This window comes from Atractosteus spatula, chromosome 19, assembly GCF_055471065.1.
Source record: "Atractosteus spatula isolate fAtrSpa1 chromosome 19, fAtrSpa1.hap1, whole genome shotgun sequence".
Classification (NCBI taxonomy): domain Eukaryota; kingdom Metazoa; phylum Chordata; class Actinopteri; order Semionotiformes; family Lepisosteidae; genus Atractosteus; species Atractosteus spatula.
This window is the reverse complement of record NC_142724.1, coordinates 18477198-18491324: the sequence shown is the minus strand read 5'-3', so window position 1 is coordinate 18491324 and position 14127 is coordinate 18477198. Positions and strand designations below refer to the sequence as shown.

General features: G+C 39.4%; 1 protein-coding gene across 2 annotated transcripts in view; it reads left to right on the top strand.

The window, feature by feature from the left end:
• Positions 1 to 7380, top strand: part of LOC148818170 (interferon-induced protein 44-like) — a 49663-nt gene extending 42283 nt beyond the window's left edge. Inside the window, exons 7-8 of one of the 2 annotated variants that reach the window (XM_088937785.1) lie at positions 5009 to 5109; positions 5793 to 7380. In XM_088937785.1, the coding sequence (XP_088793911.1) occupies positions 5009 to 5109; positions 5793 to 5975 (284 nt within the window). In that variant the 3' untranslated portion in view covers positions 5976 to 7380. The remainder of the gene's footprint in view (positions 1 to 5008; positions 5110 to 5792) is intronic. The other variant, XM_088937787.1, reaches the window with a different exon arrangement.
• The last annotated feature ends 6747 nt before the right edge of the window (positions 7381 to 14127 follow it).

Genomic DNA, 14127 nt, shown 5'->3' with positions numbered 1-14127 from the left:
ATTGCTAATATTGGCATTATATTGACATTTTTTATATTTCTTAATATCACAACATGTTCGTACTGCATGTACACAGCGGTAGGGCGCAAATTCACGATCACGCCCTATTAATAAAGGGTATTAAGATCCCTTTAGATCTCCCTTCAGATTTAAAAGGTTTTTAATAATATCTTCGGTGTTGCATCTTCCCAGCTTAGCTGATCTTTTGCTGCCTACACATGCTTACACAGCTCCCTGGGTAAACTTTCATACTTGACTGAGAAAGCTTTAGGGAACTTAACAGGTTTTAAGGCTTTCTGTGTTTCCCTTCCAAAGATATGGACAGAAGAATATTAGAGCATGGTCAAAAAGCGTGGTTTTTATGGTCTGTAGCTCAAATCCTGCTTAATTAAAAATTAGACACAAGAAGAGTATTATTGGACAATGTTGTGACGCTAAAGAAATCAATAATGATATTAATTCAAAGATCTAAATATATTAAACGCTTACGCCTGACATTTGAGGTGCCCGCCTGCGCGGTGACCACTCGACAGCCGGCTGGCTGTGCTGAAAAATAAATAAAAAACGGTTTGACAACTCTTAAGCATACTTAAGCATACTGTTAACACAAGTTTATCAGTGAAAAGACAACGGGCATTCTCAGAGTAGAATAGTCGTGCTTTCCAATCAAAGACAGTCCCCATTCCCCCCACGGAAAGACAGACAAATGTTTTCACTGCCTATTCAGTCGCTATTCAGAGGGAAATGTGGTGACATCACTGCGCAGGCGAGCAGCTCCAATGTCAGGCGTAAGTGTTAAATATATTTAGCTGAAAAGCTGTACAACGCAAGAAATTTTTAGGAGGTTTTGTGAAAAAGCTACAGACGTGCCAATTGTAATCGTTTTTGTTTTTAAATACATTTTAGCAAAGTCATGTACCATAAAAGTATGGTAATTAAAAACCATTAATACTTTCGTTGGAGTTTAAATAAAGATTATATTTTATCTTTTGGCTAGACTTGACTATTTAGCCATGAGATATACAATAGATTGTCATTAAACAACCTTATGTTTATTAATCTTCCTTGTTATGCACAGTGAGAATGATAATTAATGATAACGGAAAGCAACTCAGTTTATACTACAGTATATTTCGCTTTGCTTGGTAAAAAGAATTCGTGATCGGATCAACGAAATGCTTTGAAGAAGGAGGCGCTCTTTTCCTCTAGTTTAACAGTCTGTCCAGAAACAAAACATTCCTTTTTGGAATGTAAAAAAATTGTACAAAAGTAAAAAACAATTACTTTTTGACAATGAAAAACTGTGTGTGTGTCTCTTTCTCTCTGCTGGCACGCGGGCACAGTGGGGTGCTGTACCAGCTGTACAGAAAATTATAGTGCCCTTTTCCATTCAACGGGTGTCTGAGTCGCTGTGTCCTATCTTCTGACAGTCACTGTTGTGAATGTCTGTAGAGTGTATCTTATTTTTAGTATTATATTTTTATATTATTTTCCCCATTAATCAAATTCTGAAAGTATGCTTTTAAATGCACAGTGACATGGTCAGAAGGATCAAGGATCAAAACGTTTCTGAAATAACCACATGTAAGACATGTAAGAAATGTTTAGGGAGAAATAGAATACTGGTGTGTATTTTTTCTTTAAAATACAGTACCAAGACTAGCCATACATGCCTTTATATAGCGCCTTTAAAGGTGGCTTCTCAAAGTGCTTTACGGGATAAAAACAACAGAGCTGTTAAACCGGTTTTTATCTATTTTTCAGCACAGCCAGCCGGCTGTTGAGTGGTATTAAATGCAACTTTTTTGTATACTGACTTTGCTAAAATGTATTCAAAAATAAAAACAATTACAATTGGCACACCTGTAGCTTTTTCACGAAACCTCCTAGAGTTACGAAAACATTTGCTTTGTGTGTTACATTTGTGACTGTTTTCACAGCCTTCAAAATGCCGTTTTAAAGCCATTTTTTTTTACCACGCTCGAATATTCTTCTGTCCATATCTTTGGAAGCGAAACACAGAAAGCCTTCAAAGCAAATGCACTTTGGAGACCACGACTTGTGAAAATGTTCACAGCCTCCACAGAAAACTATCAGCAAGCTAATTCTCTTTTTTTAAACCGCTGGTTTTTCACTGATGTGTAATCACGCACTAACTGGAACGCCGGGGGGGGGGCGCCATGTGTTAAGAAAGTTAGGTGTTAGCATAAACTATTAATGAGTGGCTCTGGTGAAATTTCGCTGTGAACTGAAGAGTTAAAGTGTAAAGTGTTTCCTCTTTTTAACGGGAAGAGACGTAGTGCTTTTTTTTTAATCCCTGGCAGAACCGGGCTTCCATAAGAATCAAGTAATAGGTTTATTCCATGCTGAAAAAAAGAAGAAAGAAAACACATTCCATAAGAATCAGTGCCTTTATATAGCGCCTTTAAAGGTGGCTTCTCAAAGCGCTTTACAGGATAAAAACAACAATAACAACAACTACAATATTGTATTTCATTGCACTTTGACAGATCGTCTTTAAATCAATTGTTGATTTAAAGTTTGACAGTAAATGTTTATATTGTAAATATTGTCGTATTTACAATTTGTTGATAATAAAAATGTTAAGTTCTCTAAAGCTTTCTCAGTCAAGTATGATAGTTTACCCAGGGAGCTGTGTAAGCATGCGTAGGCAGCAAAAGATCAGCTAAACTGGGAAGATGCGACACCGAAGATATTATTAATAACCTTTTAAATCTGAAGGGAGATCTAAAGGGAACCCCACATGATAGAAGGAGGAAGCAGAAGCAGGAACCATTGTCAGAGGGAAAGATTGTAACTATTCGTTGTTATTAAAAAATGACTTAAATTTGAACATGTTGTGATATTTAGAAATATAAAAAGTCAATTAATTGTCCATAATATTGCTATTTTATTTTTTCAAAGAAATGTTTGTTAAAAGAAAATCCATGGCGGTAGCTAGATTTGAACAGCCAACCTCTCACTTAGAAGTCAGGCACTTAGACCATCGTGCCACTCGCACAGTCACATGCCAAGGTGTAAAACAGCCCTACACATACAGTATCAATAGACATTGTACAGTATGTGTACAGTATACTACTGTTTGTGTTGCAGTACATGAATATAATTATATCGTTATTAATTTCTTTAGATACACGATTCCATATTATATTCCCTACTAATCAAATTCTAAACGTATGCTTGTTTACTCCGGTATCGAGCGTATTCGCAGAAAAGCTTAAAACTACCACTTTTTATACACGTTATTTCACGTTAGTTAAAGACTTCGATGCTTAAAATGTTTAGGGAGTAATGGAATACTGGTGTGTATTTTTTCTTTAAAGTACCGAGACCAGCCATATACAGTTTACATACTGTAATATTGTATGTTTATGTTCCAAAATTAATATCGTTTATGGCCTTCACACGCGTTATGCTCCTATTCTTTTTATGCTCAGCTACCAAAAATTTCCCTTCAGTGGTAAAATTCCATATAAATATTCAATACTAAAACGGGCACAGTAAAGACATTAAATATACATAAATATACTGTATACAGTACAGTTTGCATACAGTAATATGTTTATGTTTATGTTTACAGCTTGTCCAAGGTCATTCATTATTAATACTATTAGTAATATCTTCGGTAAAAACTTTGATGGCGACAGCTCAAACATGAGAGGCTGAGCTTTATTATCTCCACCTTGCGGAAGTTCTGGATACTATTATTTTACTTGCGGTACCATGCGGTATTATGCGAGAATATACGGTATTAATACAGTATTATACGGTAACTTGAGTTACACCGCGTTAAGCGCACTGCATTATAATGCAGTATCGCCCGCTTGTTTTGAATGGCTGCATCTGTACTCCATTTAAAAAATGATGTTTCTTTAAAAAATGAATACAAAAGTATTAGTATACATTTTAGAGCTAGCTGGAAAATGAGTAAATGTTAATTGATTTAGTTTTTCATTTGTAGAAACAATAGTAGATTTAATTACAAACTCTAGGATGGTAGAAGTTAACATGATAATGATTCTGAGAGTGTTTTTGAATGCCATTAAATCTGACTAATGTACACAAGATTTTCTAAAGATGACAACTGTTTGATTTTTACTGGAATTCTAAAAGGAACTGATACAATCTGGGTTCACTCTGATTGCAATCACTGCACAGCGGCAGTTCAAAATCCCCTTACACCACCAGTGCTGCTGAGCACTTCATCCACAGTCATCAGAGCTGTTGAAGTCAAAGAATCCTGTCTTAAGTGTTGTTTTAAAATTACTTAGCTGTGGTCATTAACCTAAACTGAATTTAAATTCTGATATAGTCTTACTGATACATGGGCATTTTTCTCTGTCCATAGATCCTGGTCTGCAGTAGCCATGAAAATAAATAAAACAGTGATGAAAAATCTACCATTTACACACCTGCACCAAATAATTCTACACCTCATCAATGAAGACATTTCATTGCCAGCAACTACTGCTGCTTGCTGTATTTTTGGACATTTGATAAACTTTGATTGATGTGATGGATCTTCCATTTGGCGCTATTAAACTGCTTGGTAAAACACAGATTCACAACAACATCTAAAACATTGTCAGCATAGCCATTACTCTTAAAACCTGTAATTTAAATGAGGAATAATTCTCTCCATCAGTGTGAAATGATAAAAGTAAGCTGAACACAATACAAACTAAATGGTACAGACCACACATGCACTACATGTGAAAAACAAAACAAAAATGTATAAAAGTATCAAATGTCCCAAATAAAAGACATGTAACAAGTACTCTGAACGTATAGTATTTCATGACGTGGGACCTTAATTACCTTACTCAGCCCAAGAATATGATCCACTACACCTGATAAACTGATCCAGGAAATATTCTAAAGCTGAGTGAGTGAAGTACAAATATGCAATTTGTAAAATCAAATTACTCTTCAGTCTTTGCCTTTTTGGAAGGTCTGAGAAAAAAAAAACTATGTTTTGTTTCTGCAGGTATTCCCCAGGTTGTGCTTTTAACTAGAGTGGATGAAGCCTGTCCATTGGTAGGAATAGATCTCAAGAAGGTGTACTGGAGCAGATACATCAAAGCACTGGTGAGTTTAAACTTTGCTGCAGTAGGTTTTAATATTAATGTATAACTTCTCAAGTCACAATATTCAAGAGAAGGAAAATCCTGACCTAGATATAAAAAACTCCTACAAGTTGTGTACCTTATTGTACAATGCACAATTAATATTGTAATCAATTTAAATTAATTTGCTGATTTGGTTCATAATCAGTCTGCATCTAAACTCCCGCTCAAAGGAGGTGAGTCACAAGTTTGAGACAGGTGGGTTGCAGCCTGTTGGCCCAGTAGTGTAGAAATGTAGTTCAGGTGGGTAGCTGCACCTGCATGTGTAGGCTGCAAAGGAACAAGTAATAGGTTTATTCCATGCTGAAAAAAAAGAAGAAAGAGAACACAATGTTTCAGCATGGAATAAACCTATTGTTTCAGTGTAGAAATGTGTTGTTGAGGAACAGCAATGGCTTGCTGGAGCAGGTCTGGAAATGGAGCACCTTCTCACAACAGAAAAGAGAGCAGAATCTAGACAGCACAGACTGTATCACTAGTCACTCTGCATGTCAAGATCTGCAGACAGGCATTCACTGAGACACAGGAAATAGATAAAAGAAAAAATACAGAAATTTGATTGGTTTGATGCCTACGGTGTTTAAAGTACAATTCCTTGTACTTGTATTGTATTATTATTTTGCCCTGTCTTTCTTCGTATTTCAGACAGAAAAGGCCAGTCAGATATTGGGCATTTCTATGAACTGCATTCTTCCTGTGAAGAACTACCATAAGGAAACCAGCCTGAATGATGACATTGATGTCCTGGCCCTGTCAGCACTGCTGCAGATACTCAGATTTGCAAACTGCCACTTACAAAACCTGAATCAAAAGAAATCTAAGAGATAGTTGTAAAGTATTCAACTATTGTATGTACTAAATCTTAAAATGTCTCTGAGACCCATCTGAACAGCTTAATTAACTCAATTTAATTTCTTGTTATTATATTCCCGTTCATTTTTGTCAAAATTAATATTCTTGTTATTATGGTATTGATCAGGAATTTGACAATCTACTCTAAAATGTCTCATTTTATAAACACAAATAAAGAAAATAAAAATAAAAAAACATCTGTTGCTAATTAGAATTAAGTGTTCTGAACGTTTTGCTTTCTTGCAAGATATAAAGTGTATGTAGGTGATATGTAATGCAAATGAAACCATTAACACAGAAAATGAAATAGGGAAAATTAAATTGACCTGATAAAATATTGTATTATTTTAACACTAATGCAGTCTAATAGAAACTACACAACTGCTATGATATCTTAGGCACTACTTCTGTTACCCCTTCTCATTTGTCTCTCATTAATCCATTTACCCATAAATGCCTGTGTATAGAATTTATTATTTTCTACTTTTGTGCTTATCTGTTCGGTTTCCCTGTTTCAAATGACTTGTTTATTCTTAAAAATGATTCAGATCCTGATCCAATGAAACCTGTTTAATATGACTTGTAAAATGAATTTACTCAGTAATAAATTAATTGAAAGCTCTTTCGGGGATAAGCACTTGTAAAAAGACATGAAGTTCACACTTCTTGGGAGGAAGGCCCTGTTTGACGCACCTCCTGGTGGGAGACGTACAAGGTATCAGCTGTAACAGATGTCAGATTTTCCCAGGTCTTGCTTTTGTCCACCAGCTTCTCCTTCATTAACTGTTTAATTTCATCCAGAATGCAAGAACTAGGATGGAGGCTGGAATTCTCCACTCTTTGTCTGCAATATCCAAGTTCCCATTACATCCAGGACCATGGCCACTCGCCCTGTCACGTCATCAGTGGTCCAACGATTTTCCCATGTACACAGTATTAGGAGGGTCAGGAAGCTCAAGATGACAAGTTTACAACACTAATAACACTCTTAAATCCAAGAGTAACAAACTGAACAAGAACATGATTTCAATACCAGTACTTCCTGCTCTTCCTGGTATTTCACCTGGCCAGGCTGGCTATTGACTGAGTTTTTATTTGAAAAGAAGTTGTGATTTTTTTCCCCCTAGTGACAAGTAGGCATATTAAAAGCAGTATAATCCCATGACTCATGTCAGTGGTAAGCAAATTGTTGTGTGTACTGTGTTTTGGGGTGACAAAATCAAGCACCTCACTGCCCAAAGAAGATCCAAAAGAGACACTTGTGGTGCTTTAGGTCTGTTGTACTACTTCTTTAAATTCACTTAAACTGAAATAATAATATGGAATTATGTAACTAACAGGAAATTGTAGGTAGCCGAAAATAAAAATAACAAAACTATAATAATGTTTCCGGATATTATTTAACATATATTTAACATATACAATGTATTAAATATAATAACATATAATAAGACTTGGAGACTGCTTGAACATGTTAGGGCAGTGAAGATTAAAGATTTCTCCAAGCCCATTGTTTCTCATTTCACCTCTGATGGCCATGATCACACTAATCTCTTCGTCTGTGTTCTCAAAGATGGTTTTCCGAACTCATACATCAGAAAGACTACACTTAATGAGACGTTAGTCTTAACGACAGACTACTTTTCTCTCTATTCATTGCAGGTTTCATTTCACACCTCTCTTCACCTATCCTGACTTCATACCTCTTGATTGGCCTCTCTTTCTGTCCCCAGCTCCCGCCTGTCATGATCACAACCCCTCCGCTTAAGGGCGCTCCAGCCCTTCCTTGTTAGTTTCATCTCCTGCACCTGTTCCCTGTTCCAGCCCCTTTTCAGTTCCCCCTTAAAAGCCAGAAGCTGACGCTAATCCGGGCTCTGCATTGGTTCCCGCATCATGCGAGCCCGGAACCTGGATGCTCCTGGCTCCGTTATGGTTTTAAGTTTCTGTTTCTGTTCCACCAAAGGGAATTACAAAAAAGATAATCACTAGAATACTTTCTCTTCCCCCCTATTTCTCTGTTATTCACAACAATGTAAAAACCTTTCATTCCCATTTCTTTCTTGTCTCTCACCTCTGTGACCATTCTCACTCAGTTCCCTTAGTGCCATAAACCAACAGCTTTGGTGGTCATATTGGTTTCTGTGAGTGCACAAGGTTTTACATTTGCAACCTTCTGCAACATACAAGATTTCTAGTATGATATGGGAAGATTTAACTTTGGCCTGCAGTGACATCAGCAGTGTTTTTAGTGGTTATGAACAATGAAATCTGAACACAAAATACTAGAATTTAGGTCTTACTAGTACATTGTAAATCAATCAATTAAGGTTTATTTATCAAGGTATTTATCAATCAAGGTTTGTTCATTGTCAGCAATTAAAAGTTTTATCCATGAGCTAATTAATAAGAGGGATAGAAGAGTAGAAGGACAGAAGTTTATAGGGATTAGGTTAAGATTAGGATACAATAAATTATACAATTACAATTTCCAATACAATTTACAGATTATGCGAAAGTAACACAGGGAGGTAGTTGTTCATATGTGTGCTGAGAGTGCAAGTGACAGGAAGGCGCCAGTGCACCTGTCAGTTCAAGGAGGTTTCTTACTCGCCAGCGGCCATTTGGGTAATTGCAGGCATCTGCTGTGGTTGGCTGTTTAGCAGTGTTACTGCCTGGGGGAAGAAGCTGTTACGAAACCTGGTAGTCTTGGTCTGTATACTGCGGTATCATTTTCTGGATGGTAGTAGAGAGACGAAGTTGTGATTTGGGTGACTGGGGTCCCTGGGGATATATCTGGCCTTCTTGAGTCATCTAACAGTGTAGATATCATTGAGCACACAGCCAATAGTGTTTTGAGATGCTTTCACCACCCTCTGGAGTACCTTGAGGTCTGGGGTGGAGGAACTACCATCCCAGGCAGTGATGCAGCCAGTTAGGATGCTTTCAGTGGTGCACCTATAGAAATTGGTTAGGATGTGTGATGGCATGCCAAACGTCTTTAGTCTGCAGAGAAAGAATAGATGCTGCCGTGCTGTCTTGGCTACGAGGCTGGTGTGGTGGGTCCAGGTTAGATCGTCTGGATGTTGACAGGAATTTGAAACTGTTAACTCTCTCCACTGCAGACCTGCTGATGTGAATGGAAGTCCTTGATGGTCTGTTCCTTGATGGTTCCTGTAGTCCATGATCAACTCCTTAGTTTTGCTGGTGTTCAGAGAGAGGTTGTTGTCCTGACACAATGCTGTCAGCGCTTCTACCTCCTCCCTGTACATGGACTCATCACCGTTCGTGATCGAGCCAATGATTGTTGTGTCATCCGCAAACTTAATGACTTTAAGTCTTTGGACTTTGTTTTTTTCCTGGCGATGCAGCTGTGGGTGAATAAGGAGTAGAGGAGAGGGTTGAGCACACAGTCTTGGGAGCACTGATGTTCAGAGTCAGAGTGGAGGATGTACTTGTGCCTACTCTGATGGGTGGTCGGCCCATCAGAAAGTCCAGGATCCAATTGCAGAGAGGGGAGCTTAGTCCTAGATCCTGGAGCTTGGTGATAAGCCTTGAGGGTACAATGGTGTTGAATGCTGAGCTGTAATCAACAAACAGCATTCTCACATACGTTCCTTTCTGACCTAGGTGTGAAAGGCTAGTGTGTAGAGCAGTGGTGATGGCTTCCTCAGTTGATCTGTTCTGACTATATGCAAACTGCAGTGGGTCCAAGGTGTCGGGCAGTAAAGAGCTGGTTTGTGCTTTGATCAGTGAGGGAGAGATTAAATATGTCCACAAAGATGTCTTCTAGTTGATCTGGGAAGGCCTTTAGGACACGATCAGGGATAGCTTCGGGGCCAGGAGATTTGTGTGGATTAGTCTTTTTAAAGACTTTGTACACATCAGCTCTGGTGTTCCCCCTGGTTTAGTGGGATTTCCTTAGCCGGTTCCATATTATGGACTTCGAACCATATGTAAAATTAATTTAGTTCATCCGGGGGAAAGGTGTGTGTGTCGTGTTGCTGTGTTTCACTTTGTAATCTGTGATGGTATGGATTCTGTTCACATATTCCGAGTGTCCTGGTCTTCATGATAGTGTGATTCCAGTTTTACTCTGTAGTTATATTTGGCTTTTTTGATGGCTTTTCTGAGATCGGATCTGGATTTTCTGGACTTGTCCTTGTCTCCAGAGTTGAAGGCTGGGTGCGGTCCTGTCTGTCGTTCTAGCTCCGAGTTTAGCATGTACTCCACTTCGGTTTTTGATTTGGGTATGTGCGAAAAGTAATCCTTGGTAAAACAATCCTGTTATCCTGTAATTCTTTCATCCTGGGTAACAGTAAAGCATCCCTCAACAGTTGATGCAACTGTCAGTAGCTGATACTATTTCCATTTTTTGTGAATATACTATATCAGAATCACAGAACCAGTCCAGGTGCCATTAAGTCCATGCTTCTTAGGAATCAGGTACTCGTGGACTATGGTCAGACTGCATCCCAAGTCCAGGAGAACCTTGACATTCTTTTACCTTTACCTGGACCATGAAGGCCTGGACTAGAACTTTTTATGCTCAGCTGCTAAAATTTCCCTTCAGTTGTAAAATTCCATATAAATATTCAATATTAAGCAGATTGAAATGTGCACAGTAAAGAGACTAACAACCAGTGCACCACGAGTGACCCTGTCGGTCATTTTGGCCAGCCAAATCACGTACCGTGGTACACTGCAGTGAACAGTGGGTAATTTCACACGGTACGGGGTTGTACCATGCATTTTGAATGGCTGCTTCTGTAGATTTGGCAGATAGTGAGAGGCTTGAATAATCAGGTGTATTTCTGGCAGGGAGAGTACGAAGGTTTAAAGTTTAATGGGATAGATTCGGAAAATTAGCACACAATTCTGTCAGAGAGCCTTATATGAATTAATAGCAAGCATGGTTTCATGAAAGGCTTCTCTGATAGTTGGGCATTCAGGTGATTGCCAGGGCTTATTCATTGACAGTCTCCACCCGTCAGTCAGAAAAATGATCGTGATGCATGCAGATGCACAGACCATGAAAATGACTGATATTAGGAGTTTAGCACAGAAAGCCTGGGAGTATGAGCTAAGCCCTGGCACAAAGCAAGCAGACAGGACCGCACCCAGCATCCTAAACGCCGTTTAAATGGTGTGTGACAGAGGAGTCTGTCACAGGGTACAGAGAGCACAGAAAATACATTCATACACCTTCCATTGAGCGGTTGCTAAATAAGTTCCTGAGGGTGCACACTCAGGGCTTGACTAGTAACTGCTATTACCTAATTTCATATACATTCACGTAAACATACCTAATTCCACATACATTCAAATACTTAAACACAGGTATGAGTGAGTATTGTGGTGTGAATGGAGAGCGCTCTCAAAATGGATGTTACTCACTGTTTGTTTAGCGTCAGTACTTCCGGGGTTAGTCAGCCTATGGTGGCCTCAAAAGGATAGGCGGAAAACCACTTTGAATTAGAGAAATGGTTTGTTCCAGAGGGGGAGGGGCTTACAAGCTATTTAAGCTATTTAAGAGTTGGGTTGGTTGTTGGTGGTTAGGTAGTGTCATATTGATAGAAAGATAGAGAGATAGAGGATTTACCTTTATTTGAATAATTCGTTTTTGTTTCTTTTTTTGGGGGGGGGTTGTTTTCTGGTGTGGGGGACTGGGAGCACTGTAAATAGACTGCACCTGTTTGCTTGGGTGCTTTTGCGGAGGAGCCAGTTTGAGATAAAATGGACCTACTTTGGCCTTGCTCAGGCCATTGTGTGACATTTTGGTGGCAGCGGTGGGATGGCCAGCCGTAAGACAGTGCATCCTGTGAGGAGAAGGAGAGGCCTGCGTTCACAGAAAAACACCTCATCCTCAACCCCAAAGACAGAAGAACGCTGGAACACAGTGACTTCTACGGAAGAGAGGAATATGAAGACTTGGGAACCAAGCCTAGAAAGTCTTCACATCAAGTTATGCAGGCGGACACTGCACAAGGGACAGGATCTGAAGGGGCAGTGGTGGCTTTGCTTCAAGAGTTTTTGAATATGCAACAAAAAAAAAAAGGAGATTCTTTTGACAGAATTAAAGAAACTGAATGTGGCACAGAATGTCATAAACCAGGGTATGCCTGAATTGCAAACAGCACCGACAGAAGCCTTGTCTCCACCAGGAAGCCCACGATTGGCTCTTCCTACACCAGCAGTACGAAGTGCCCCCAAGGCAGCTCCTCAGGCATTATCAGACAAACCCCTCCAGATGAAGGAGCCCAAAATGCCCTCATATCAGCAGGGAGAGGACATTGAAAATTACCTGCTGTGCTTTGAGCGCATGGCCTGGACATGGGAATGGCCAGTGGAAGAGTGGGCAGTCAGACTGGTGCCATTACTAACAGGCAAAGCTTTGGAAGCCTACAGTACTATGGGCGAGGATCGGTCCAACACCTACAGAGATCTGATGGAGGCGATACTGGTGAAGTTCGATATCTCTCCAGAGACTTACCGACAGCGCTTCAGAGATCCGAGACTTCCACAAGGAGAGATACCAACGGAGACATATAACCGCCTAAAGGGACTATATAAGAGATGGATTCATCCAGAACAGAGTACCAAGGAACGAATTGGAGAAACTATCATTTTGGAGCAACTGCTAAATGTACTTCCGTCTGAAACCAGAACGTGGGTAAAGGAACATGACCCACCAGATGGATTAACGGCGGCGAAATTGGCACTACAGTACGTGCATGCTCATCAAGGGGAACAAAGGAAGTATCCATCGGTAGTTTCCAGAGGTATCCGGACTGGTCAGGACTTCAGAGGTAACGCAATAGATATGCAAAGACCGAAAGTGGAGGATAAAGCACCTATAAGGAGGACTTTTGTCGAAGAACTGGTTTGCTTTTATTGTCAACAGGCAGGACATAAAGCCGCAGTGTGTCCAGTGCGTAAACCAAAATTGACAGGATTTTGTTATGTACCTAGAAAAGGGGACAAATTTAAGGAAAGAAATGGAGATAAAGAAAACTTTTCATGTTGGCCAGTAATTGTCAATGGTCAATCTGTGCAAGCTTTACTGGATACAGGTAGTTCAGTGTCTCTAGTGAAACGTTCATTAGTCTCAGATAGTAGAATAGACTATGAAATGCAAATTATGGTTCAGTGTGTACATGGAGATAAACGAAAACACCCCATGACAGAGATTACTATAAAAGTAGAGGGCAATTGTATTTATTAAATATAGGAGTCGTTCAGAACTGCAGATGTTATTTTGGGAAGGGATTTACTGGTTTGATTGATTTGCTGATTGATTTACCGGTTTGATTGATTTGCTGAAAAATGTAAATGCTTCCATAATGGCTAATGTACACCTATCATGTCCAGTGGTCACTAGGGCCCAAGCAAAAGCTGGTCTGCAACCCTTGCCAGACCTAGACGATAGTCTGTGTGAAGGTGGGACAAAAGGGCCTAGGAAAACGCGTTGACAACGTCATTTGGCTAAATATATAGGTACACCGGAACCCAAAGTTGATCATTCTGAACTGGTTGTACATGAATGGAAGGTCCCTGATGATATTGCTAGGTTGCAAAGGAATGATCCATCGTTAAAGCCTTTATTTGACAGGGCCATGGTTGACAAAGAAAAAAATGGATACCAAGTATGAGTACAAAGATGTTTTTTCTATTGAAAATGACATTTTGTATAATGGGAAAGCTGGGAACAAGCGTCTTGTGGAACCAACTAGTTGTAGACCATTGGTAATGCACCTGGCACACACTGTTCCATGGGCCAGGCACCTGGGACAAAATAAAACATACATATGAGTTAGTTCATGATTTTATTGGCCAACCATGTACATGGACATACAAAAGTACTGTGCTACCTGTGCCATTTGTCAGAAGACCAGTAATGCCCATAGGTCTGATAGAGCTCCTTTGCATCCATTACCCATCATTAGCACTCCATTTCAGAGAATTGCAATGAACATAGTGGTATCCCTAGAAAAGAGTAGCACCGGGTACTGATATATACAGGTAATTTGTGATTATGCTACTAGATTTCCTGAGGCATTTCCATTGTGATCTATTGCCACATCCCGGATCATTAGTGTTTTGATACAATTGTTTGCAAGAGTAGGCATCC